General features: G+C 52.4%; 3 protein-coding genes and 1 long non-coding RNA gene across 9 annotated transcripts in view; 1 reads left to right on the top strand and 3 right to left on the bottom strand.

Moving 5' to 3' along the window:
• Positions 1–1155: 1155 nt before the first annotated feature.
• Positions 1156–3204, bottom strand: HOXB1 (homeobox B1). The gene is made up of 2 exons (XM_035027387.1): positions 2448–3204; positions 1156–1979 (listed from the first exon to the last, which is right to left on the bottom strand). The coding sequence occupies exons 1-2, from the start codon at positions 3031–3033 to the stop codon at positions 1651–1653; spliced, it is 915 nt and encodes a 304-aa protein (XP_034883278.1). The 5' UTR covers positions 3034–3204; the 3' UTR covers positions 1156–1650.
• Positions 3205–11022: 7818 nt separating this feature from the next.
• Positions 11023–15106, bottom strand: HOXB2 (homeobox B2). 2 transcript variants are annotated; one of them, XR_004683202.1, is made up of 3 exons: positions 14557–15106; positions 11773–13788; positions 11023–11585 (listed from the first exon to the last, which is right to left on the bottom strand). XR_004683202.1 is itself a non-coding variant. In XM_035026927.1 (2 exons), exons 1-2 carry the CDS (start codon positions 14942–14944, stop codon positions 13130–13132), a joined length of 1047 nt encoding a protein of 348 aa, XP_034882818.1. In that variant the 5' UTR covers positions 14945–15106; the 3' UTR covers positions 11023–13129. The 2 variants fall into 2 exon arrangements, 1 of the variants encoding a protein (XP_034882818.1); XM_035026927.1 differs by having other exon boundaries at positions 11023–13788.
• Positions 13596–23907, top strand: LOC118024804. 3 transcript variants are annotated; one of them, XR_004683205.1, is made up of 4 exons: positions 13596–13678; positions 20000–20055; positions 23207–23431; positions 23636–23907. It is a non-coding gene; the product is annotated as an uncharacterized LOC118024804 (long non-coding RNA). The 3 variants fall into 3 exon arrangements; XR_004683204.1 differs by lacking the exon at positions 13596–13678 and adding an exon at positions 15158–16814; XR_004683203.1 differs by lacking the exon at positions 13596–13678 and having other exon boundaries at positions 18678–20055.
• Positions 20129–25605, bottom strand: part of HOXB3 (homeobox B3) — a 54819-nt gene continuing 49342 nt past the window's right edge. For all 3 annotated transcript variants that reach the window (XM_035026925.1, XM_035026926.1, XM_035026924.1), the window contains exons 4-5: positions 22129–22725; positions 20129–21289 (exon numbers count right to left, since the gene is read on the bottom strand). In XM_035026925.1, coding sequence (XP_034882816.1) covers positions 20460–21289; positions 22129–22576 — 1278 coding nt within the window. In that variant the 5' untranslated portion in view covers positions 22577–22725 and the 3' untranslated portion in view covers positions 20129–20459. The remainder of the gene's footprint in view (positions 21290–22128; positions 22726–25605) is intronic.

The raw sequence follows: 25605 nt of genomic DNA, 5'->3' as shown, positions 1-25605 counted from the left end.
GTAGAGGGCCCTTGCTTTCCCCCCACACTTCCTCCTCTGTTTTACACCTTTTCCGTTCTCTCCAAACAAGCTCTTTCTCTCTTTTCCTGCCTTCCTCTCAGGACCCTCCCTGGACCATTTCCTTCCCCCCATCTTTTCCCTTCTCTCTTTCCTGGTTCCTCCAATGACCCAAGGACTGACCACTGTCAGACCTGGAGACTGGGGCCCAGTTCTGCTTGGGATCCACCCAGTAAGTCTTTCTCTTTATCCAGCTGAGATCTTACAGCTCAAATCTTTTTTTTTTTTTAAAGATCTTATTTATTTATTTGAGAGAGAATGAGAGACAGAGAGCACGAGAGGGGGGAGGGTCAGAGGGAGAAGCAGCATGAGAGGGGGGAGGGTCAGAGGGAGAAGCAGACTCCCTGCCGAGCAGGGAGCCCGATGCGGGACTCGATCCAGGGACTCCAGGATCACGACCTGAGCCGAAGGCAGTCGCTTAACCAACGGAGCCACCCACGCGCCCGGGTTACAGCTCAAATCTTTCCAGCGCAACCAGCATCCACCAACTCTTCCCCCATCTCTCTCCAGGGCTCTTGGGGTTTGAAGCCTCTTCTTCCCGGAGGTGGAGGAGAAGAAGCAGTCAGGAAGACGGGGAAAAACAGACTTTATTGAAATGAGGTAGCTGGCGGTACAGAGAGAAGCCGGTTTGCTTGGGGCTCAGGTTTCCAGAAACTCGGGGCGGGGGGCACCTCCACTGTTTCCAAGGTTCGGAGAAATGCTTGCTGCTGCTAGGAGCTCTCAAGGCACCTGGGTCTCCCGAGGCTGCCTCAGGGCTCGACGTGGAGATGGGGAGGAGGGGCCTGGGTTTTCCAGGAGGCAATAAATAGGGGAGGAACTAGTGGGGGCGTGCCTGCGCCTTCCTGGTAGAGGCTTGCTGGGGGCAGGCCTCGAAGAACAACGTTCCAGAAGTCTCCGGGAGTACCAAGTTCCAAAACACTTTGGTGGCTTAGAGATGAGGTCGCTGGCGGGAGGCAGGTCTCAGAAAAGCTCTGGAGGCTGCGTCGTTAGTGCAATACAAATGTGCCAGGAGGGGGTTAATAAGGTTAGATGGGGGGGGGGGCTTTTTGGTCTGTCACAAGGCAGCTGGTGTTATTGTAAGGTCTGTGGTGACCGGACAGATTAAGCATCGGTAATATGCCTGCACCCAAAAGCCTCCCCCAAGAGACACTTCAAGGCCTTCTCTCTGTCCTGGCCTAGAAGAGGGAGTTAGGATCCGAGCGCATGAGAGGAGTCCTCGGGGCTCAAAGGCACTGAACTGAACACAGGAAGTGGGAAGGGAAAGGAGAATTCGGGAGGATGAGGCTTGCTCCTACCCCACCCACGTGCTGATCCCCAGATGAAAGGCGGAAGGAAGCCCTTCCCTCCAGAGTTGACAAGTTCCGAGTGTCCCAGGCCTCCCTGGTCCTATAGGGTCCCCAGCCAGCAACACCCTGCCCAGACCAGAGAAAAGCGTCTCCCCATTCTCCCCGAAGGCAGCTGTGAACGGGCGCTCCAGCCTTGGTGAGGGTCGCCGGAACCGTAAAGCCGAGGCCTGGGTTCGGGAGAGCCGAGGAGCGGGCTGCACTGAGGCGCTCTAGAACAGAGGAGCCCCGACGGTTGGGGAGGATTCATTCAGGAGGTGATGGAGCTGGGCGAGGCCTCCGGGGACGTGCACGTCGACTGGTCGGAGGCGTCTCCAGCCGCCTCCTTGGGACAGCCCGGAGGGGCTGCGGGCACCCGGCCTCCCTCCCGCTCGCGCTTCTTCTGCTTCATGCGCCGGTTCTGGAACCAAATCTTGACCTGCGTCTCGTTGAGCTCCAGGGTGGCGGCGATCTCCACCCTCCGGGCGCGGCTCAGGTACTTGTTGAAATGGAACTCCTTCTCCAGCTCGGTCAGCTGCCGCGTGGTGAAGTTGGTGCGGAGGCCGCCGGGCGCGCCCAGGCCCAGCTCGGACACCTTCGCTAGGGGCGGGGCGGGGAAAGGGCCACGTCAGCTCTCCCACCTCTCTCCCCTTCCCCTCTCCTCCTCCCGGGCCAGCTCTGTGCCCCCAACGTCTGCCCAACGTCAGCTCTCCCCGTGCCCTTGGATAGCCAGACATCCCCAAGGTGACCTCCAAATTCAGACGGACCTCCCCCAACTCTTCCGTCCCCCCCCCCGCCACCCCCCTCCCAAGAACCGGGTGCTGAGTCTGTGTTGGGCACAGAGATGAGGAAGCGGGGGTGTGTGGCGACTTCCTCTGCAGGGTAACCGGGCACTCCCTGCGGGGGGGGGGGAAGCCCAACTGACCAGAGACGGGGCGGAGTGCTCTCACCCGCCCCCACCAGGGCTGCTCCACCTGTCCCGCCAGCCCAGGCCCGGGACACCCTCCGTGCAGGAGCGGCAGAGCGGCTTTGAGCCCCGGAGAGGAGGTGGCCGCTCCTGACTCCTACCTGTCTTGGGTGGGTTCCTCTTAACCTTCATCCAGTCGAAGGTCCGGGCCGTGGGGGTGCTGGGTTCTGACGGGCAGGGCGACTCCTTGTCCTCCGAGAGGAGTTCAGCATAGGCCGATGCAAAGCTCGCCGAAGGCTCGTTCCCGAAAGGGGGCTGCGGGGGAGGGTACGGCCCGGGGCCCGCTCCACCGGTTCCATAGCCGTCGGACAAGCCCCCTAGCTGGGCCCCATAGCTCGAAGGATGGTAATAGCCTCCATCTCCTTCCGGTTGGCCCAGAGGATAGTACTGAGAGGGCCCATAGCTGGGGCTGCAGGCGGCAGGGGCGTACCCTGAGGTCGCCGAGCTGGGGAAGGGCACCCCGAGCGCCGAAGGCGGCTGCTGGGTGGGATAGCCTGAGTTCTGCTGGAGCGCGGGGCTGGGCAGTCCCCCACCATAGCGGGTCTCGCCTGCGTAGCTGTCAACAACCGGAGCCGAGCTGGGGGGGAAGGAGGTAGGGGCGCTGTGGGCGCTGTGGGCGCTGTAGGCGCTGGGTCCCCGGTTACAGAGTGGGTACTCTAAAAAGGAATTCATCCTATTATAGTCCATGCGTGGAGGCCGCAGGAGGGTCGGCCCGTTTGGGGGAGACACCCTCTTGCCCTACAACCTTTCGGCAGTATGTCACAGCGCTGAAGCTTGCATCCATGGCCCGGCCCAGCTCGCTTGGGCCAGGGCTCCCCCAGGAAGGGGGTAGGGAGTGGGGGTGGAGGGGCGCATGTGATCTCTCCCAGGCCAATGGGCGCAGCGGGCCAGAGTTTGGCAGCCCCAGCGCCCATCCATCACCCCCCAAGCATTAGCATGACAAAGACACTTCAATCACCCGCAGCCCATCCATCTGAGAGCGACGTGGATGCGTCAAAAACATCTTTCTTCAAAGACTTTTGGGAAGAAGGGACCAGAGGGAGAGGGGGTAAAAGTTAGAGGAATATTCAAGACTTTCTTCCCCTCCCAACCCCCAAGGCCTTCAATAGGCTCCTGGGTTATTAGATTTGGACAAATTCAACCCAGCTGCCCCTCACTCTTCCCACCCCCAAAGGAGCCTCCCTCCACCCCAAGGCTGTAGACTAGGAGGTAGGGAATCCAACCTCCTTACTTTGCCCAAAACTCCCACCCCTGGTCTCTTTCTCCCAATTTATCTTGGGGTGATGGGCTAGGACAGCAGGGGAAGGTATGTTATCTTGGGCCAAATGGATAACTGTGAAGGAAGAGGGTGCAAAACGCCCAAGGGTGGGGCAGGGTCTAGAATCTAGAGGAAGAATTCATTAACGGAGAGGTGGGAAACTCATTTCAGTAAGCAAGGCAGGACGACAGAAATGTGGAGAGGAGGATGAGAAACGCCCCATTTCTCTCTCCACCCCTCCCCAGAAATGCTCTCTCCTCATTCACACATCCATTTCTCTCCCTCAGCCTCACTTTATATTCTCTGTCTCAATACATCTCTCCATTCGTCCATCTCTCTCCATATTTATATTCGTTCCCTACCTACCGATCACCTCATCTCTCTAGATGTATTTATCTTCTCTCTAGCCATCCATAGCTGTAGCTGGCTCGCTCACTCAGACTCAGATAACTCCTTGTATCTCTCCAGAGAGCCACAATGGGTACAGAGCTAGGTGATGTTTACAGGGGAAGAAGAGGGAAATTTTATTCTCTTTCTCAAGTGTTTAAAACTAGTGGAGCTAACTCTAGGGTTGCTGGTGGGGAGGAGGGCGGGGGGATGGGGTAACTGGGTGATGGGCATTGAGGAGGGCACTTGATGTACTGTTATATGCAACTGATGAATCACTAAATTCTACCCCTGAAACTAATAATACACTACATATTAACTAAATTGAATTTAAATAAAATTTTTTTAAATAAAAAATAAATAAAACTAGTGGAACTCCTGTATTCCCCTGGTTGCCTCCTTCCCCTCTCTCCCTTACCAACTTCCATCTCTTTCCCCTACCTCCCCCCCCAAAAAATCCCAAGCCTCAAAATCATAAATTCAATACCAGTCGTGTCTTAAAGATTAGTCAAATTTTCAATGAACTTTCTAGAATAAATTAAGGGAGTTTGCTTGGAGAATGAGAGAATCAGAGACTCAGGAGTGGAGCCTCACCCCTCTCTGTCCTGTGTGTCTGTTGGGTTAGGTTTGGGGGAGGGGAGGAGAACAGGAAGTGCCTCCTTCTCTCTCTTTTAGACCTGGATGGGACTGGAAGAGAAACTCTTAGGTAGAGCCCATTGATTCTCCTCCTCCAGACTCTGAGGACAAGAGCTTGGCGCAATCCAACACCCACGCTCATTTGTAACCTGTCAGGGTGTCTGCCTGAGAGGAGGCCTGGGGCTGGGGCTAGGGCAAGTCCGGGAGGGCAAGAGTTCAGGGAGGGATCTCTGTAAACAACGGAACTCAGGAGAGGAAGGGAAGCAAGCAGGTGGGACTGGTCCGAGAGAGGACTCTCAAAGCTGCTCAGCTTTCCCCACCCCTAAAAGGGCAGGGTGAGTACTCCTCCTCTGCAAAGAACCCCAAAGTGCTCCCTCTCTCTCTGTGTGTCTATGTGTCTCTCCATATTTCTGTTTCCCATTTCCCATCATTTTGCCCGTCCTTTATAGTCACTTCTCTGGCTTTCTATCTTTAACACCAGAGTCACACAGCCTTTCTCTTCGCTTAATTACTGCGAGCCCAGCTTAGCCCCCCAACTATGAAGGAGCTCAAAGCTTTTCACGGGCCCCTTACCCCTTTCCCTCCCCATGTGTACTCTGCTTTGGACCCTGCTTCAGACGAGAACAAGTTGGGGAGAGGGAGCCAGCTGGTAACTCCTTTAAGGGAGAAACAATGGGGGAGGGTGAGAGAATGTTCTCTGCCAAAGGGATGAGGGCAGACAAAGGAAAGTAGAGTTGAGATGGGGGCAGGGGTGGCCTGCAGAGGGGTTGAAGAGAAAAGGAGTGTAGAGGTGAGAACAAGCATATTTCTTTCTAGTTCCCTTTTTGGGGTTTGTAGATGTTCCTAACTTTTTTCTCTCACTTTAAGATATTCTCCATGGAGGCCTTTGGAGAAGAAGGGTTTATTTAGAGTTAGGATTTTCAAACCCCAAATCTGATTGAGGACTGTATCTGACCCGGTGGCCCAGCCTCTGAGAGACTTGAGACTTCTTCACTCTCTACGTTTGCCTCAATCCAGAAAGAACCCACTCACCTCATCCCTTGCTTTTCCAATTAAGGCAACAATTTGAGGTCTAAATGAAGTGAATTCCAAACCAGTTTGTTTGTTTGTTTGTTTGTTTGTTTGTTTTTAGAGGGGGGAGGGCCAAAGGAGAGGAACTGAGAGAATCTTAAGCAGGTTCTACTACCAGTGAGGAGCCTGACTCAGGGCTCAATCTCACAACCCTGAGACCATGACCTGAGCAGATATCAAGAGTCAGGCGCTTAACCAACTGAGCCACCCAAGAGCTCTTGCAAAGGGATGGGGGAAAGTGTTTTAAGTGATACTATTGATTACAGGGATAGCTTTGGCCTCAGTTCTCCAAATTCACTTATAATCCTTAATGCATCCCTGAGTCTTGCTCCCTTCCCTTGTGTAGCAGAAAGATTAAAACTTCCCCAAATTCCTGTTGGCTCCCCCAGCTTCAGCAGAAATGACTGGTGGGGAAAAAAGTAACTTGGCTCTCTACATTCCCAAGTTGCTTCCTCCTTAAAAGAAACTTCACCAGCCTCTGGCCTGAGAAGAAAGTCTCCGAAGCCTGGATTCCTTGCTAAATCCACAGCTGAGTACAAAACAAACAAAGAAACAAACAGAAGTAATCCACAGCTGGAGTAACCTCTGGGCTACAGCATTTTCTGGATGACCAAATTAAGTTCACCAGAGAAGGTCTGGGTGCACCCAACACCAAAGTGAAATAAAGTCGATTGATTTCCTCTTTTATATAATCTATTTAGACACACAGGAGAGCAAGGACACCATAGGCATGTTTAGAACCAAAATGATCTTTGAGAGGTGCTAGTCCTTATCACACTGAGAATGGGGCTGTGTTAGAAGTTTACACCTGATTCTGGCCTTTTTTGTGCAGGAAGCTGCTTTTGCTGGGGGGGGGGGGGGGCGGGGGTAGCAGGAGTAATCTGCACTCTTCCTTCATAAAGTCCTCAAGTGTCTCTCTGCCTGTTCTTCCCAGCCCAATTCTTGAGGCCCAAGGCCAAGCCCAAGATCAAAGGTTGGAACGTAAGAATTAAGAGGGCATTCAGGGTTATAATTTTTTCTCTATAAGAGATGGCTATTTGAGGAGAGGATGGAATCTGAATTCAGTGGTGTTTCTCTGTAAAAGAATACAGGCTGATTAAATTGTCACAAATCTGGTTGACAACCATAGACTATGGGCAGTACATATCATAAGGGGAAGACTACTAGCTTGGGGGCCAGAATACTTGGGTTCAAATCCTTGCTTGGCCATTTCTTAGCATTATGACTCTGGATAAGTTTCCTGGTCTTTCTGAGTCTCAGCCTCATGGAAGAAGAATGGGTTTAATTCTACTTACTTCACTGCATTGTTAGTAGAATTAAAGCAAACAAGAAAATATAAACAATAGAGAACTCTGTAAATGTCTGATATAAACATTACTTGCACATTCTGAAACAGTATGAGTCAGTCTTCTGTTTTTTAATATAACTAGCATATTAAAATACGGAAATATGTGGGTGCCTGGGTGGCTCAGATGGTTAAGCATCTGCCTTCGGCTCAGGTCATGATCCCGGGATCCTGGGATCGAGTCCCGCATTGGGCTCCCTGCTCCTTGGGGATCCTGCTTCTCTCTCTGTCTCTGCCTCTCTTTCTCTCTGTCTCTCATGAATAAATGAATAAAATCTTTAAAAATAAAAAAATAAGGGGCACCTGGGTGGCTCAGTCGTTAAGCATCTGCCTTCGGCTCAGATCATGATCCCAGGGTCCTGGGATTGAGCCCTGTATTGGGCTCCCTGCTCAGCGGGAAGCCTGCTTCTCCCTGTCCCACTCCCCCTGCTTGTGTTCCCTCTCTAGCTGTCTCTCTCTCTGTCAAATAAATAAAATCTTTTTTAAAAAAATAAAAATAAAAATAAAAAATAAAATAAATAAAATATGGAAATATGTGATAGGAAAATAGCATATGTGTTATATTTTCATGTAACATATCACCATATATTATACAATATGTGTTTTGTCATATGCAAATTTCATTGAGAATTGAGAAGTTTGTCTCTGTTTAGGCAAGGGATTTTCTTCTAAACTACAGAGTTCTTTGGGAACTAAAGCCTAATGTCATATAATCTATAAAGAACCCAAATGATTAAAATTGTAACAGAAGGGTGAGGTTCGATATTAGCAAGAACTTCCTGATCTTCCAAATATTTGGAAAAAGTTTTTTAGGGAGGATGTTGTCTCTCATTCCTTGAGGAACTTAGCTTAGAAACTGCTCTTTCTGGGTGAACCTGACTTCTGTCTTCTAGATAGAGTTCATCTGCACTGAAAAGTAAGTCAGAGAGTTGGAATCTTTCTAAAAGGAAAGGTTAGAGTGACATGAAGAGTTGAAATAATTTTCTACTCAATTGGGTTTCTCCGAGTGTGTTAGTGGTGGCCAAAATATCCACTTTGGAAACTTTATAGAACAATGATCAAAATGACTTTGTATCTAGGTGACTGTCCGGACTGCGATTTTTCTGTGGTGTTTGGGAATTAGAGAAGGTTTTAGGAGGGCTCTTTTACTGGTGACTCTTCTCAGGAGGAAGCAGTTTGTTAGATCTCCTTCAGACACTAAATATCTGCTTCCCAGCTGAGTGTGAAGAGGGGGATGGATGGAGACAGGAGGGCAGAGTTGAGCTAGAGAGGTCAAGGGAGGATTTGGGCCACACCAGCCACAGCAGGTGGAGGGGATGACATGGGGGCTCGAGGCCACTCTCCGCAAACTGAGCACATGTATTTGCCGAGAGCACTTTCAAGAATATGTACAGGAGGGTCGCGGAACGCTTGTCAGAAACTTAGGGGAAAGGTGGGCAGGGGAATTCATCAGGGCTCTTTAGGGAGACCCAGAATTTGTACCTATGCTCTGATGCTGGAGGAACCAGACAAAACCTGACTTAAAGGGACTTTTAAGGTCTAGTACATGGTGTCAAAGCAGCTTGGTGGCTCTTTTTGTATAAAATGTCCTACTGTTTTTTTTTTTTTTTTTGAAGATTTTATTTATTTATTTGACAGAGAGAGAGCGAGCACAAGTAGGCGGAGGCAGAGCCGTGGGCAGAGAGAGAGGGAGAAGGAGGCTTCCTGCTGAGCTGAGAGCCCGAAGGAGGCTGGATCCCAGGATCCCGGGATCATGACCTGAGCCGAAGGCAGACGCCCAACTGACTGAACCACCCAGGTGCCCCATCCTACTGTTTTTGACACAAGAGGAAACATAACCAAATGTTGGGGAAGGTGACAAAAGTTGGAAGTCAGAGAAAAGCTTGGTTAGGACACTTCTGAGTACTCATATCTGTTGAACACCTGGCACATAACACTACACCCAATGACATGTTTGTTGAAAAAGATTTCTTTCCCTACTAGTTTAAATAATGATTGGGGGCATGATTGTTGGTATAAAGATACAAATTAAAATGTGTTAAAATGGCTCTACCAGATACTTGGGAGGTGGGTTGTTGTCAAACATCAAAAGTCACCACCTCCATTTAAAATCACATGACACCAGCCACAATAAATATTTAATACATTATTTGTGAAGACTAACAAATATACTTTGGGCATATATCGATGCAGAAGATATTAGAGACATTAGTCCTTCCATCTGTTTTACAGATGGAGAAACTGAGGTCTGGAAAGGGGAAGGGACTTGCCCCAGCATGAGTTAAATTTTTTTTTTTTAATGACTCAGGGTTATCATGATGGCAAATAATTCCTCAATCTAATGGTCCTTTGCTTTCACCATAATATTAACGAGCCATTCTTCTTAAAAGATGACGCACCAAGAGCAAGGCAGACTGACCAGCAGCTTTCAGGACTGCACTGAAACCTTCCCACTCCAACCACAGCCAATTTATAACCAGTCTGTGCTACAGACCACTCACACTTGGTCCTGACCGAAGAGGAGCCCTGCCCCAATCAGAATGGGGTAAGTGAGTGCAGCTGCAGGGCATCACTATCAGCTTACCATCATGCGGGGCGGGGCAGGGTAGGGGTGGGGGTGCTGCCTTATCTGGGAACCCCTTCCTCTTCTCCTTCCTTCTCCTAAGCCAGCTGGGAAAACTCAGGCTAAAGAGGATGGCCCCAGAGATGAAGCAAGGAAAGGAGCTGATTTGGAACACAGGCATCCCCAGTACCAGTCCTTTATGAAACCCAAATTGCCAGGCATTCCTTTGATTTTGAAATTCGGTGGGGAGCTTGAAAACAGGAGTCCTCTCTTTCTGGAAATGCATTGTCTCTTTGTTCTGCAGTGGTGGCATCAGAGATGGTGAGTTTTGTGAATATGGAAAAGGAGAGACAGAACGGCTCCTGCGTTGTGCGTTGAAGAGTTCCAACTCCTCTCTAATAATCAACCAAGAGAAATGCTGGAAATGCTCCTGATTCCCTAGATTCATTGCTTCCCACCCTCAGGCTACACAAAGTGCCTAGATCTGAACACGTAGAACGAGCCTTTGGCTGGGCCCTCCTGGCCCTCCACTCACTTTGGCAGGGAGGAATCAGGACTGGTGCAGCCTCAGGCAGGAGCTGAGATTCCCTGTCCTTTGGGCCACTAGTTTGAGTTGGGGAGGATTGGAAGGGAGCAGCCAGGTTAAGCAGGTCAAAAATTCTTAAGCATGGGAGGAAGGCAGGAAGCAATGTGGCACTATGATCTAGTAGTGCTGCTCAAACTTTAATGTGCATATAAATTACTTGGGGATCTGCTAAATTGAGGTTTTGATCCAGTAGACCTGAAGTGGGGCCTAAGACTCTGCATTTCTAACCAGCTTCCAGGTGGTGCTGATGCTGCTGGTCCACGGAGCAGCAAGGCTCTCAGAGAACTGAAGCCTCAGAGGCCCCAGAGTGTTGCAGACCAAGCCATGATCCCAGGATGCGAATTCTCTCCAGCAGAGCAAATCCTGTATTTTTGGCATTGATGAAGGGTGCTCTCCTTTTGACCAAAGAAAGCTGGAAGGTGGGCAATTAGCAAGATCCTTCTGGTATTCTTGATCTTTGTAACAACCTGCTATAGCTGAAAGAGCATTTTTAATTAGACCAAATTATCTAGTTTGGCTGTCCATAGAAATCAAAGCCCCAGCTGAAATGTCTGTTTCATTTTGTTGGTGTAGAGACGGCTGTGTGCTGTGATTTTTAAGATGTTAGGCACTGCCTGTGGGCATATTTTATGGAGAAATAAACACACAGCCCAATGAGATGTATAGTGTGGTTTTAATATATTGTATATTCGCTTATTTATGGGGAAAATAAATACACAAGCCAATAAGCTGTGTATTATTACTTTAATATATTGAATTTATTTCATACCTATATATTTTATGAGGGAAAATAAACTAAAAGATACATGATATTATTATAATAACACATCTAATTGTTCTATATTAATTTATTTATGAAGAAATAAGTGCAACTTAACATGACATAGGATTATTTAATACAGGAGATGAATTCTATATTAAGACAGTTTAAGGGATTAAATTCCAGCTGAGTAAGATGTGTGCACTAGCCACACTGAGGGACCAGTTAAAAAAAATATGGGAGAGCCTGTCTAGTCCTATATGTCATGACCTATGTTGGCTCCCGGCTTCTCTTGACAGTTGTGGCCTCCCAGTGCCTGGTACTCCAAGTTCCCGTCCGTCCTTCTGGTCCAGGGGAAAGTCTGGGAGGCCCAGGAAATAAACTGCTTTCGTAGAATGGCAGCATCTGCTGGGGAGGTAACCCTGCGGTGTCTGTTTCTGAGCCAGAGAAATATTAAGTAAACCTAAGGAGGATGGATGGCTTTCCAGGGCCCTTTAAATCTCCGCGTTCCCCGGAACAAACCAGGAGGCAGATGGGGGAGATCGATCCTCGGCTTCCCGCTTTGCCGGGTTTGCAAGGAGCCTGGCTGGGCGCGGTGGGGGACAGCAGACAGCGGTGAGATGGCAGATGAAGCTGTTGGTAAGACAGGTAGGCCTGCATTCGGAGAGAGCTCTGGCCGGGCTTCAGATCCCAGAACGAAGGACCCAAAGTCAGACCCCGCGAGGCCGACCCGGGCCTGCACGCCCGCCGCTCAGCCCCTGCCCTGCACGCCCGCCGCTCAGCCCCTGCCCTGCCCGCCCCGCGCGGCCTCCACGTCCACCTCGCGTCCTCGGCCTCCCTCGCGGCATTTGTTTAAATAAAACAAAAACGAAAAGGAGGCGCCCGGGCTCCCTTCCTTCCGTGGCGTCTGGAAGATCCGGAAAGGAGACGCCGGGCGCGGGGACCGAGCATCCCGAAGCGGCTGTCATGGCGGCCAGCGTCTCTTCCCTCGCCCTCCCTGCAGCCCGGCCCCAGCGCCATTTTGAGCATCTTCCTTGCTTCCCTGTCGCCCGCCCGCTCTCCTCGCTCCTCCTTCCCGCCCCCGTAGGCCAAGCGCCTGCCGACGCAGCCCGGGCCTCCCCGGGCGTGCCGCTCCGCCGCTCCGCCGCCGCTCTCCCGACCGCGAAGCCCTGCAGGGGCTGCCCCGGCGCCCGGCCCGCTCCGCGCGTCAGCCGGGCCCCTTTCGCGCGCACTTGGATCCTGCTTCCCGAGAGAACCCCGACCCCCCTCGGCGCCTTGGCCCGGCCCACGTCCCCAGGTCTCGCCGTCCGCGGGCTTCCTTCGACCCCGCTTGGGGCACTGAAGCGAGAAACCTGGGGAACCCGAGGACCCCTCCAAATTCGGCTAAACCTCTGCGCCCCCTCCCACGACCCCGAAGCCTCTCCTGGCACCCTCGTCTGTACCTTCTCCCGTCACCCGCCCACCCTTATTTCTAAGCGGAGGCCGGGGAACGCCGGCGCAGGGCCAAAGGCCGGCCGTCCGGCCGTCCGGCCGTCCTTTAGAGGGTGTCAAGGGGACAGAACTTCCAGCAAACCCCCCGACTCCTCCCGAGCTGCGGGCCGAGAAGCGGTGGCCAAATAGGGTGACTTTTGTACCACCCGGACTTAGCGGCCCAGGGTCGGGCAAGCCGCGCGCGGGTCCCCAGGGAGTGACGGCCGGCCTAGGGGGGCTGCAGGGAAAGGGGCTGGGTCCCAACACAAACACTCATTTTCGTATTATAAAGACATTTATTTAATCTATGAAAATAATGTACAATAAATACTTTCCCCTTTTCCTATTATTAAAGAGTTTTAATAAATAATCTACGGTCTAAAACAAAAAAAAGAGAGAGAGAGAGGAAAACAAGTTCCTCTAGTTCTTTTTTAAGAAAGCCCCCCCCCCCCAGAGTTTAATTATTCCTGAGATTTCATTGGAAGGAGTCTACCAAACGGAATTTTCCTGTGTGATTTTTTTTTTTAAGACGCCGCAGTGCCCAGTATTTTAGAGAGAAAAGAAAGGAAATGGGTTAAACGCTAATTCCGGAATACCTGAATTTTAGCCAAACACATAAATCTAAACGACTTGGGGGAGGGGGTCCTCGGCTTTTCCCGCAGTCGGCCGAGGGGACCGGGTCGAAGGGGCCGGGACGGGGAAACAGGTTAGGGGAACTGCAGGTCGATGGTACAGAGGGTGCTGGTGAAGAAGTCCAGCCCCTCCTCGGAAAAGGGAACCGGGCTGTCGAGCGAGCCCTGCAGGCTGGGGGAGAGGCCTCCGGACAGCTGGAGACAGGAGTCGGCCGCGAAGAAGTTGAGGTCGGGCAGGAAAGGCGAATCCCGCCGCTCCGGGAAGGCATCTTCCGGCAACGGCTCGGGCTCCAGCCCGGCGGCCGCGCGCGAACCGCCCCCCCCGTGAGCGGCCACAGGCTGGGGGCCCTGGGCGCCCGGGGGGGCCGGCGCGACCTCGGGCGGGTGAGAGCAGCCTTCCCGCGCCGCCCGCGAAGCGGAGGGCCGGCCAGGGCTGGCCACCGGCTCTTCGGCGGGCTCGCCGGTGTCCTCCAGGGCGCCCGGGCAGGCGGGCTCCCCGTCGGGCGGCTCTCGGTGCTGCGTCTGCCGCTTGTGCTTCATGCGTCGGTTCTGGAACCACACTTTGACCTGCCTCTCGGTGAGGTCCAGCAAGGCCGCGATCTCGACGCGGCGCGGCCGGCACAGGTACTTGTTAAAGTGGAATTCCTTCTCCAACTCCAGCAGTTGCGTGTTGGTGTAAGCAGTGCGCAGCCTGCGCGCCCCGCCGCCCGCGGCCTCCGGCAGTCCCGGGCCATCTGCAGGGAAAGCGGGCTGGGCGTCAGAGCGGGCCGTGTCCCCGGCCCAAGCTCATTCAGCTTCAGTGAAGACCACCCCATCCGCCAAAAACAGTATCAGCAGTACCCCCCCTCCTTCCCCGCCTACCGAAGCCGTTCGCTCCCACTGCTTTTCCGTTCTTTCCTGTCCCCCTCTCGCCGGCAGCCCCGGCCCGGGTCAGGGCAAAGCATTCAGAGAGCCACCCACGGGCCACGCAGGGGGTAGGGAGCGGCTCCCTTTTGCCCCCAGAACCTCAGAGCCTCCCTCCGGAGTCCTTGGAGTAGACCCCTCAATTCGGCACTTTCGAGCTCAACCCAGAGAGAGGGTTCATTAAGAAAGACTGTTCCTCACCTCCTTTCCTCCCTTGCTTTCAAATCCCCCTCTTTTAGAGCTGGGGGAGGGGGGGAGATGGGGCCGAATCTTTTCTTGCCCCCAGATTCAACAACCCAGCAACACCACTTTAATTCCTCCACACAGATAGAGGTGAAAACCTAAATCAAATCCTTTTCTTCTAGCAGAGACAAAGCTCTTCCCCAGCCAGGTTCCAAAAATCTGCTATAGTGGGGAAAAAAAAAAAAATGCTGGCAGCGGCCAGGCCTGAACCCCAGCAGCATATTCCGCTCCCTCACCCCTGGAATCGACGGGGCAAGGATCCCCAACAGGCTCGACACCCTTTCTACCTCCCCCATCTCTCTTTCTCCCCCTCTCTTCTAGCTGCCCCTCACCCCACCCCTACCCCGCTAACAGACCTGCTGGCGATCCGACCCCGGAGGCCGAAACGGAGGAGGCGGCGGCCGGGGGAGACGAGGCGGATTGGCTGGGTTTCTTGGCGGATTTCTTCTCTTTCATCCAGGGGAACTCGGGGACCAAGGGGGCGGCGGGGAGCGGCGGCGGCGGCGGCGGCAGAACGGGCCCATCTTCGGCTCGCTTTTGGCTCCCGGGTCTCTGAAGGGTGGAGGCGCCGGGCTGGAGGCTGGGGAAGGTTTGCTCGAAAGGAGGAGGAGGAGGAATTAATGTCGACTCCTTGATTGATGAAGTTTGAAATGTCTCCAAGACAGCGGGGAAGGAAGTCAGACACTCGGCGAGCGATGGCTGGCTGTTTATAAACCCAATCTCCCTCTCAAATTCAAAATTCATGGCTTTCAATGGTGGGGGAGGGGGCCTGCTGGGGGGGGCGTCAGGAGGGAGGATCGGAAGGGACCCCCCCTCCTGCCCCCCCCAGGTTTATGTGATGGAGCGATTTTGGGAGGGGGAGATTTCGCTCTTTCTCTCTCTCGCTCTCTCTCTCTCTCTCTCTTTTTTTTTTTTTTAATTTTGGGCCTTTATAATTGTATATTGCTGATAAATACAAGCGTATGGGGACTCTCTCTATTAAACCCAGGACTCCGGCGAAATTGCAGGGAATTCATGGTCACGGGACTGGCCTCGGCCAATCGCTCGTCTGGGCCTGGTGGAAAACAGAGAGCATTATTTGCTTTAATTGATTCAAAAACTCTAGAGGACCACGACCTGGACACTGTGAGCCCCAAGTCCTACACTCCCTCTCCCCAAAGCCTCCCTTTCTCCAGAAAAGCTGGAGGAAACTTTCTCTCATCCCCTTCAGAGGATGGGAGGTTCCGAAAGCTGGGACACAAGAGAATCTAAGGGAGAAGTCTTCCTCTTTTCCAAATATTTGTAATAGAATATATTAATACATTCTTTACAATGCCAGCAGCATTTTCTTCCCCACCCTTCCCCCATTAAAAAAAGAAAAAAGAAGAAAAGAAAGAAAGAAAACTGAGTAAGGATCTCAATGTGGGAGAAAGAGGTAGTAGAAAGAGGCTTCCATCCTTTGGGAAAGGTCAGTGTTAAGGTGCAATAAGGAAGAGAAGAGATTTACAATCACCAGCACCACCATCCTCATCCCACCCCCCAAAAGCAACAGATAAATCTTGGAAAATCGACAGGCACTCCCAGGCTGACACGGAGGAGTGAAATAGATGGTGGGGGACCCTTTTGGGCCTCTGGCAGCCATAGCTGTGTGGTCTCAGTTTCCTCCTCTGCCTGGTGTTTGCGGCAGTGCCCCTGCCCCTATGTCCACCTGCCTTCCTTACCTGGAGTCTTCATCTCACTCCTTTTTGATACCCCACAATGGACAGGGTCTAAGGTGCATGTGCTCCCATTGGAGCCTCAAGTCTGTATCTACATCTGTCTCCAGGGACGCGAACAAGAACCGAGGTAGTGCGATTTAACTTAGAGCACTCTCAAACTCAGGTCAATGTGTGGGGGGAGGATTTCCCTCCCAGGACAAACAGTATCCCCTCTCCCATTTTTGCCAGTGTGCTAGTTTAAAAATAATAATAATAATCCTTGGCAAGAAAGAATTCTCTGAGCATGGAGGGGGTAAAAACAATGAATAAGGAGATGATATTCCATTTCTGGCCCCCGGGAGGGGGGGAGATTTTTTATTTTTTATTTTTTATTTTTTGAGGGGATCAAGAGAGTGCTGAACTTTAGGGAGTGCTGTAATTTACTGGAGAGAGGGGACACATAACTCGGGGCCCCAAGCAATTGGTGGGAAACTAGATCTCAAAGCAGAAAATGAAAAGTCGATCTGGGGAAAGATTTTTAAATAAGTGGGTCAGAGGGACCGAGAGGAGATGAGGCGATCAATCTTAGCCCCCTGACAGCTCCCTCCGATGGCATCAAAGAATTTGGCTCTTTGGGAAAGCAGAGGGAACAGCCGAAATTCCACATCCCTTTAAAAGGCCTGGGGGTGGGGGTGATAGCAAGAGAGAAAGGTGATTCTGGGAGAGCGGGGAAACAGATGGGAAATGGGGACAGAGGGAAGGACGCTGAGTTGGGTGGAAAGTTTGTCTGGAGAACTCCCACGGCTCTGGCCTCCCCTCCCCCTCCTCCTCTCCGCGGGCCCGGCAAGGAGGAGAAAGCTGGTTAGCAGAGAAATGGCAACTCAGCCGGCAGCTGGAACTAGAAACTTTCTGTCAATGTAACAGCCGCGTGGGTGGCGGTGAGTATTCATCCGCGTGGGTGGCGGTGAGTATTTAAAAAGGACAGAGAAGGACAGAGGAGAGCCAGTAGGGAGAAAGGGGATTTGTAGGTGGGGGCTGCAGGGACAGGGGGTGGCCGGCTACGGAGGGTTCAGAACAGGGAGAGGGGCTCTGAACTGCGCAAACTGGCCAGAGACCGTTGCGTCCCACCCCACTCCAAAGAAGCCAGTTTTTGCCCTTTGGGGGGGGGAGGGGGGAGGGGCACAGAAGAATCCCGAGTAGAAGTTGTCTGGAAGTTGTGCAGTGAGGCCTGAAAGAGGGTTCTCCGTCCGGCCACCCCCTTGAGAAGCCGGGGAAGTTTTTTCCACGGCCTCTCCAGCTGGCTGCAGGGTCTAGCGCTTCTCTCGGCACCAACTCCGGCCGAGGCTGTCCCTGCAGGAAATACGGCTCTCTTTAACCCTGCTGACAGATTTTACGGCCAGATTAGAGAAGAGCAGAAAAGTTGGGTGTTAAAAGCGGCCAAGAGAGCCCTCCTTCCCAGAGACACCGCGTCCCGCCTCCCGTTGTGCTGTGAATCTTACAGCACAGATATTTCCCCCACGACTTTGGCTGCTTAGCCAGCGCCTGGAATCTCGCAGAAAGAAGGGTAGAGGACACCAAGCCAAGTGGGCCCTTATTTTTCGTTTGCAATTCCAGCTTCAAGCCAAAGCTCTGCTTTTCAAACTCAAGCTAAATTCCTTCTCTTGGCCTGCCTCTCTCCTGCTAGATAAATAATCAATCCACTCCACCCCCAGAGCCAAACATGGCGCTTCATCTAGTCACATCATTCAGAAAATGGTATTCAGGGAAGAGGAAGAGGGAAAGACAGAAAGAAAGAAAAACCCTTGAGCGTTATTTGATCCCAATCAAACTTTGCACGCTCTTATGCCTTTAAATTATAGCCTGACCCGATGCTAAATTGCTTGCTGCTTGGATGAGCCGAGTCCAGTTAAAATCCTACTTGGTGGGGTGGGAGGGGGGAGGGTGTAGAATTCAGGTTGCTTTTTTATTGTTATTTATTGTTGCATAAAGACTGTAATTACTAACCTTGGACTGCCAGGATGCAACATAAAAATGAAAATCAGCCCTCGCTTTAAGGCTGAGGGCCTGGAACGATTCTCACTGACACTGCCCCCCCCCCATCACTACCACCAAATATATGCTCCTAATTAAGCAATGCGGGCGCATCGCTTACAATTAGAATTATGCAACTCTTCAGCGCAGCCATCGCTCCTCTTTCAACGAATTAGCTCCATATTTCAGCCGCCCTGTCTCTTTGCTCTTATCGGCTCCAGCGACGCGGCGGTGACATTTCATCTTTGACAGACCCTCTCTATCCTCGCTCCAATGTGATAAAACTTTTATGGAACCACGACTGAGAAATGAAGTTTTCCCAGGGATCGTCGAAATGGAGCTGCACATTAGCCTGGGGACCATTTTATTTACGCTGGGATCCAACCGCTTCTCCCACCCTCCTTCTCTCCCCTTTCCTTGGCAGGGGAAATCAAACGCGCCTCCTCTCCCTCCGCCCCGAGTTTTATTTAGTGATTTAATTTCACTTTAGTTTTAAGGTTTGACCTGAGAAGTCTAGGCCTCAGATTTTTTTTTTTAATCATTTTCCTTTGTTTTCATTTTAGACCCAATGGTGGTTGGGCTTCGGGTCACGTGACGACTTCTTTGTAGCTCCGGAAGAGAACTGTGAAGTTTAGGTTGCTTGGAAGAAGCAGTAAATGGCCAGATTTTGTTGTTGTTGTTGTTGTTGTTGTTGGGTAAGGGGTGGCCAGGAAGTTGTGGCCAAAGGAGCAAGAAGACAAAAGGTCAATGAGAAAAACTGAGAGGCAAGTAAGCCAAACAGAAAGGCCTAAAGAGAGCACCCAAGGGTCCTCCTCCCCCAGCCCCGCAACTTGTTACTTAAATCTTAGCTAAAGAAATTGGCAGAACGTTCCAGGCCTGAGGCACGGCAAGGCGGGGGGGGGGGGGGGGGGTGGCGGGGCGGGGGTAGGGGCCTGAGCCTTGGGTACAAAATCCAGGGTAGGGTCTTCAATGTCCTTCTTTCCTTGGGGGAAATTTGGCAGTCAGTGGCCTTGCTCTGCTATCTAAATTGGACCACCAGGACAAGATAAAATTGATAACAGAAAGTTTATTCAAGAATTGTTTGACAGACAACCCTTTCAAGTAAGGAAAAAAGTAACTACGGAAGAACAAAGAAAGTTCCAAGAGGGAATTAACTCTAATTCTACAAATTCAGGACTATACAGTGACAATAGGAGCTGAGTTCATGCCTTTTAGAACTAATTACAATTGCTCATAAGCACGAGTTTAACATAAATCTACAGCTCTTTTCTAGAGTACAATAATAACTAAAATAGCTGGTTTTACATGACAGGAAACACAATGTCCTTTATAACAAGTAAATACTAAAAAAGTACAGTTTTTCATTTTTTCCCTCATATAAATACATAATGTAGGGGGATAAATAATACAAAAAAGAAAATATTTTAACAGGCTATAACCAATAAATATATATGAAAATGTTCACTAGAACACACACTTTTTGAGCAATGCTGGATTCCTGCAGGCCCAGGCATCTCTCACAGTTGTTTTTATATCCATTAAAATGTAAACTCTAAGTGCAACAAAAGTGTCCTGTCAGGGGGTTGAGCAAGGCGCACAGGCCCAGCTGCAGCCCCTGCCTGGGACAGACAGTTTGTTAAAATATACCCTGTTTTCACGTTAAGTCAAGAGAGCAACAGAAGAAAAGAAAAGTGTAGAACCTCGCGTCGCCGACTGCTTTCTGTGGAGAGAGGGGGATGGTCCTGGAGCTGAGATGGGAGGCAGCAGAATGGGCAAACCTTCAGTCCTGACACCTTGCCTGCTCTGACCACTCAGTTTTCCATAAAAGAAAAAATATATATTTATAATATAGACAGCTCTGACTTTCAGGATCTCTCACCATCCCTGAGCCCTCTGAAAACTGTAATAGATGGGGGCGGGGTAGAGATATTAATGTCCTAAAGCAGAAAATATGGGGCTAGAAATGAAGGGAATGCCCAAGAAACCTCAAATAGATGGGAAGAAACTTGAGGCTTCATGGAAGTGGGAGGGGAGCGTGCTTTGTGCCCTTGGTTTTGAAATGCGCTCTTTTGTTTTGTTTTGTTTTTTAAAGGAGAATTGCAAGAAAAAAAAGTCAAGATTTGGAGAAATTACCCACAGAGAGAGAAGGTAAGTTGGTTGGTGATGGCCTACCCATCTTGTCTGTTTTTTTAAATGTGCTTCTTTGCCTTGTTTCCCTATCTCCTCTTCCTCCACCCCACTCGGGAGCGTGGAATTCCAACTGGGTATTGCTGGAGGCCTAGGGTTGAGGGGGTCATCTCCACAATCTGCTGTGGATTCCTCTCCAACGGGTCGGCAGGCAGATGGAACAAGGACTGGAGGACCTTAAAAAGCAACTTCTCAGGCCTGGGGGAGGGAAAGGAGCTCCAGGCCTGGTCTTCCCAGGAAGCGTGCCTATCACCTCCTGGCCTCCTCTGTCAGACCTCCAGGCTGCCCTCCCAGAGCTCCACGGCCGGGCACCCCTCTGGCTCTCACCGACCCCATGGCCTCGCCCCTCCGCCCTCCCTCTCCCATCACAGGTGTGTTAATTTGGGCGCTTCTTGGATTCTACCCTGAGGAGGAGGCGCATGGTGAGAGGAGAGGTCTGTGTAGGTAGGGTGGGGATCGCAGGGTCCGTGGTGCTGGTTGGGGGCCATAGGGGGCGCCCCGTTGTAGTCCAGGTTCCCCGAAGGGTGGTGGGAAAGGTGGTTGAGGCCGTAGAGGGAGGGGCCGGCAGGGGGCGGCAGCGGATCCGCGTAGCCGCCCCCGCCCACGTACACGGGGCTGCCCTGCATGGCGGGCGTCCCGTAGGCGCCCCCATTGGCTTGAAGGACGTGAGGCTCGTAATCGGGCGCCGGGGTCGGGGGGTACTTCTGCGGGGCGCCGCAGCCTTTGAGAGGGGGCTGGTAGCTGGAGGGCAGCGCGTAGGCATTCTGGTGGGCTTTGCCGAAGGCGGGCGGGGACGGGCTCTCGTAGCTGGGGGTCATGGAGTGTAAGGCGTTCATGAAGCCGGCCGTGGACTGCATGGGCTGCGGGGGGCTGCCGGCGGGGGAGGGGCCCCCGGACGACGAGGCCAGGCCCTTGGCCTTCTGGTCCTTCTTGTACTTCATGCGCCGGTTCTGGAACCAGATCTTGATCTGCCGCTCGCTGAGGTTCAGCAGGTTGGCCATCTCCACGCGGCGCGGCCGGCACAGGTAGCGGTTGAAGTGGAACTCCTTCTCCAGCTCCACCAGCTGCGCGCTCGTGTACGCCGTCCGCGCGCGCTTGGACGCCGCCGACCCCGGGGGGCTCTTGTCCCCTCCCCCGCCGCCGCCGCCGCCGCCCCCGCCGCCGCCACTGCCGCCGCCGCCGCCGCAGCCCTCCGCTGGATCCGAGGGGGAGGGGTGGGAAGGGGACAAAATGAAATAAAAGATAATTACTGAACACGCCGAAATTGAATGCATGGTTTCTTAATAAATCCAGGCCTGGACTCGGAGCCACCGCCGCCCTCCCCTTCTCGTCCGCGCCTCCTCCTAACCGCCCCCCCCAACACCCGTCGCATTAGCGGACACTCTATAATAGTGGCATTTATTAAGAGACCTGTTCTCCTCTTGCTGCCCCAGCTTATGAAAATTTGATCATGTCACGCAGACAGAGCCGCATGGCCATTCATTTAGAGCTGGATTTTCTCGCGCACGCTTTCTCCCCCCATTTCCCAATTCCGGGTTCTGGGAAGACCCCACCCCACCCCCACTCCCTCCCACACACACTTCCCGCCAGGTCCTCTGGACCAGGTGGGCGGCCAAGGAGAACCCCTGGGGGAATCTGGACATTCGGGGACAGGGCGCGGAAGTGTGGCTCGAAGAGGCTGCTTTGCCTGGAGGCCGGGACCCCGGGCCGCCCGAGCGATTGTGATTAATACCCACAGTAATCATACTTAATAATAATCAATCGTTGACGACTCTGCGTCTGCTGGCAGCGTCTCGTGGCTCTGTGGCCTTGCCAAGGGCTGAGGCCGAGCAAGCACCTGGCCTTCTGGAGCTCTCGGCAGCTCAGGTGGAGGGTGGCTGGCGGGACAGGGTGTTGGCGGGGTCAGGGGTCGTCAGGTGGTGGGGGGACGGGCAAAGCGCCGCCGCCCGGGCGCCTAGGGGCTGGGTGCTAGAATAACAGTGACATTCCTGGCCCTGACAAAAGCTGACGACGGGGAAGGCAGAGAGCTGGTACCTGCGCCGGGGGAGCTGTTTTTCAGCTTGGACGTTTGCCTTGACTCTTTCATCCAGGGGAATATCTGTTTGGTGAGGGTGGAGTTGGAGCCGGGAACGCACTTGGGGGTGCCGCTTTTGCTGGGCCCGCCCCCATTACTGCTGTTGCTGGTGGCACTGGTAGGTGCGGCGCTGGGCGGGGGTGAGCCGGGCGGGGCGGGCAGGGGCTCGGGGGCCAGGCCGGGCCTCATGCAGCTGCCGTTGAGCTCCTTGCTCTTGGCATGCGGGGCGGCGTTGCCCAGGGACTGCAGCGAGCACGCCGAGCGCTGGTAGTCGCCCTCCAGGTGCGTGGCGGCCTGAAAGGGGGGTTGGGGGGGGCCGTCGTAGCCGAAGCCATTGCTGCCAGGGTACGAGGAGTAGCCTCCGAAGAGTGCTGCCGCGGCATTGTCGTAGTAGGTGGCTTTCTGCATCGCTGGGCGAGGCCCGGGCAGTGGGTGGCAACTTGCAAGAGCCTGATACCCTCACGACCGGACATTGGCACCCGCGGGGGTCACGTGAGGCGCCGGACCCCCCTCCCCTTTCTGCCCCCCTCCTCCCGAGTCCGTTGGGAGCGGCTGACCTGCGGGGTGAGAGAAGAGACACAAGGGGGAGAAGAGGACTGGGGCTCGAATCCATCTTAGGAGCTGAAAAGGGAACTGACATCAATAGGGTTTTTTTTTTTTTTCTTCTCCCCCACCCCAACATCTTCAAAGCAGATGCTGAGGCCACTTTCCTGACCTGAAATGGATTTTTTTTTTATTTCTTATTTTAATTTTAAGGAAAAAGCCCACCAGTTTTTATTTCCACTTCTACTCCTTTGGGGACTGCCTAGGTATAGAATCTTACTACTGCAAAGGCCATGGTTTCTCTCTCCCGCCTGCATGCTAGCCCCTGACCTCTTCCTCCTCCCTCTCCCAATCTCCCCCCCACACACACACCAACTCTGGGATAGGGTGGCTGGGGTGGGGGGGGGACTAGGAGACTCCAAAATAAAAGCATCACCAACACCCTCCTCTGAGCTGAGACCCCTCCTGTCTTTGCCTCCCTCCATGTCCCTCCAGGTCTCTCACCCAAGCAGAGTCTAGCCTGAAGGAAAAACAACAGAGGATCTCCGAAAGAGACAGGAAGGAGAAGCAAGTTGAGCAGGGAACCTTCTCCTGTGAGGAGCCCTCTCTTTCCCCTCCCACCTCACGAAGACAACAACAGCCTGACCTAGAAACTTCCTGAAGATTTTTAACATCCAGAGCCAGCAGAACCGAGCCTCCTCCATGGCCCTGGGCAGGCAGGTACCACCACCTTCAGTCTGAGTCTCTGCTCAGCTAAGTCTGGGACCCAGCAGCTAGCAGCCCCATGGGGCCCCCAAATGGAGCAGGATTGTTTCCATTTCCCTGGCCCGACTGATTGGTGCAGTGACCATTTGGCCCAAGTCTCTCCTGGCTCCATTTTTTTTTCATCAGACCTAATTTTTTCCCCACCCCTTTCCTTGACAGTCTGTTTCCTCTGATTTCTCCAAAAGAAGAAAAGAAGAGAGACACTGGATAACTGCTGGACTTTTCTACCAAGAGATGCTAAAGTGCTTCCTGAATGAGAACACCTTTTCCCAAGGCAAAAAAGAAAGTCAACAGAGCAATCAGAACAATATTATTCTCTGGGTTGGAAACAGGGTATCTTGTTTACTAAAGTTTTCCAAGTTAAAAAAAAAATCATGATTTTAACGCAGACTTTTAAAACTGTGCAGAAAAAATAAAGCTTCAAGCTGTCATAGGATTTTGTGTATTTCTTCTAAAACTTCTGATTGCATTTTTTCCCTCCCTGTCTTCCCGCATCTCTCACCATCGTATTTCATAAAACCTCCAGAGTGACCCTGTCTTCTGACATGTGAGTTTGGACTACTTAAATCTCATTCAGCCCAGCTGGTCAACTCCAAAGCAAACTAAAAATAGGAAAATAAAATAAAAGGAGGGCAGGTGAAGGAAGTCCCTTCCACACATAAATCCCCTTCTTAATGGCAGAGATTTACACTCAAAAGGGAGCCAGGGTAGCCCTGAGTTCCGATTGGTTTCTGGGAAGAATTTGTTTCTGGGAAATACACATGGGTCTGTAGAGCAGCAGGTCCTTCCAGGGAGGAGAACTGGAGTTCAATTGACCAGCCTGACCCAATCCCTTTATTATTATTACCATTAGCCTCTGATGATTTAACCAAAATTAGCTTCGGAGCAGCCCTGGATGAAGGGGGAATTAATTAACAGGCATCAGTTGAGTTTGTTATTAATAGATAGAGAAGAGAATGAAATAAAAACGTTGGAAGAGGTTGGCTGGCTGGGCCCTGGCTTTATTTAGTCTAAATGATTGTTGCAGCCGTAATGATGATGATGATGATGATGATGATGATGATGATGATAAAGCAATAATCTGACTAGACGCCTGGGGCCGAAATTCCTGTCGTTCCCCCTGCAATAAACCTGCAAACCATCGCAGGACAGAGGCCAGGCGAGTGTGGGAAGCGGAGAAGCCAGAGACGGAACAGGAAAGAATGGAGACACTGCCGGCGGCGAGAGAGGGCTGGGAGGTTTGTGGACGGAGCTAGCCCCTGGCTGCCGCCTCTGGGCTGTCTCGGCTGCTGCTGCCGCAGGGGCTGGTGACTAGCTAGGCTGGCCCAAGGAGGCGAAGAGAAAGCATCCAGAACGCCTAAAGGGCTCCCGGTGGCAGGTTCCAAGCACACCGGGCTGAGGGCAGCAAGTTTGGGAGCTGGAGGTAACCGAATTAAAAGGCGCCTTAGCAACTCTGCTCTGGGACTTTGGCAGGCCCTGGGTCTGCCGGAGGGACAGTGAGAAGAGGTTAAGGTGTTGAGGGGATCCGAGATCTAGGGATCCAGGAGAAGAGGGGGTGGGTGCAGCTCTACCAAGCCAAACATGTCTATTTCCCTTGCCTCCATGTTGGAAAAATCCAGGCTCCATATGGCTTCTCGGGAGAGAGGGAGGGAGGGAGACGGTGGCTCCCGGCTTCCCCCCAGGGTCTCACTAGAGAAGGGCGGTGAGCCACCCCAAGAACCCCACCTGTCCAGGCACACCCCTGAAAAGAGCCGGGTCGAGTAACAATAGCTGGGGAAGCCCGGAGACAGGGGATGGGCCACCTTCCAGGACTTTAAAAAAAAAAAAAATTAGTGGAAGGAAGAAAAATAAAAGAACAAGAAAGGAAAAGGGAGAAAGGTTAGGCTCTTCTTAGCAGCCGGGGGAAAATTCAGCCCTGGATCTGGCTGCTGAAAGAAAAGAGAGGAGAAAAGGAAAGAAGCAAGAAGGGAGAGGGAGAGAGAGAGGGAGAGAGAGAGAGAGAGAGGGAGGGAGGGGGAGGGAGGGAGAGAGAGAGAGAGAGAGAGAGGAGAGTCGCTGCGTGGAAGGAAGCTTAAAGCTTGTGAACTCTTCTTGAACCGAGATTGGAGTCATATGGGCCATAAATCATT

Source organism: Mirounga leonina, unplaced genomic scaffold (genome assembly GCF_011800145.1).
Source record: "Mirounga leonina isolate KUSES-001 unplaced genomic scaffold, KU_Mleo_1.0 Mir_200, whole genome shotgun sequence".
Classification (NCBI taxonomy): Eukaryota; Metazoa; Chordata; class Mammalia; order Carnivora; family Phocidae; genus Mirounga; species Mirounga leonina.
This window is presented reverse-complemented; position numbering and strand designations above follow the sequence as displayed.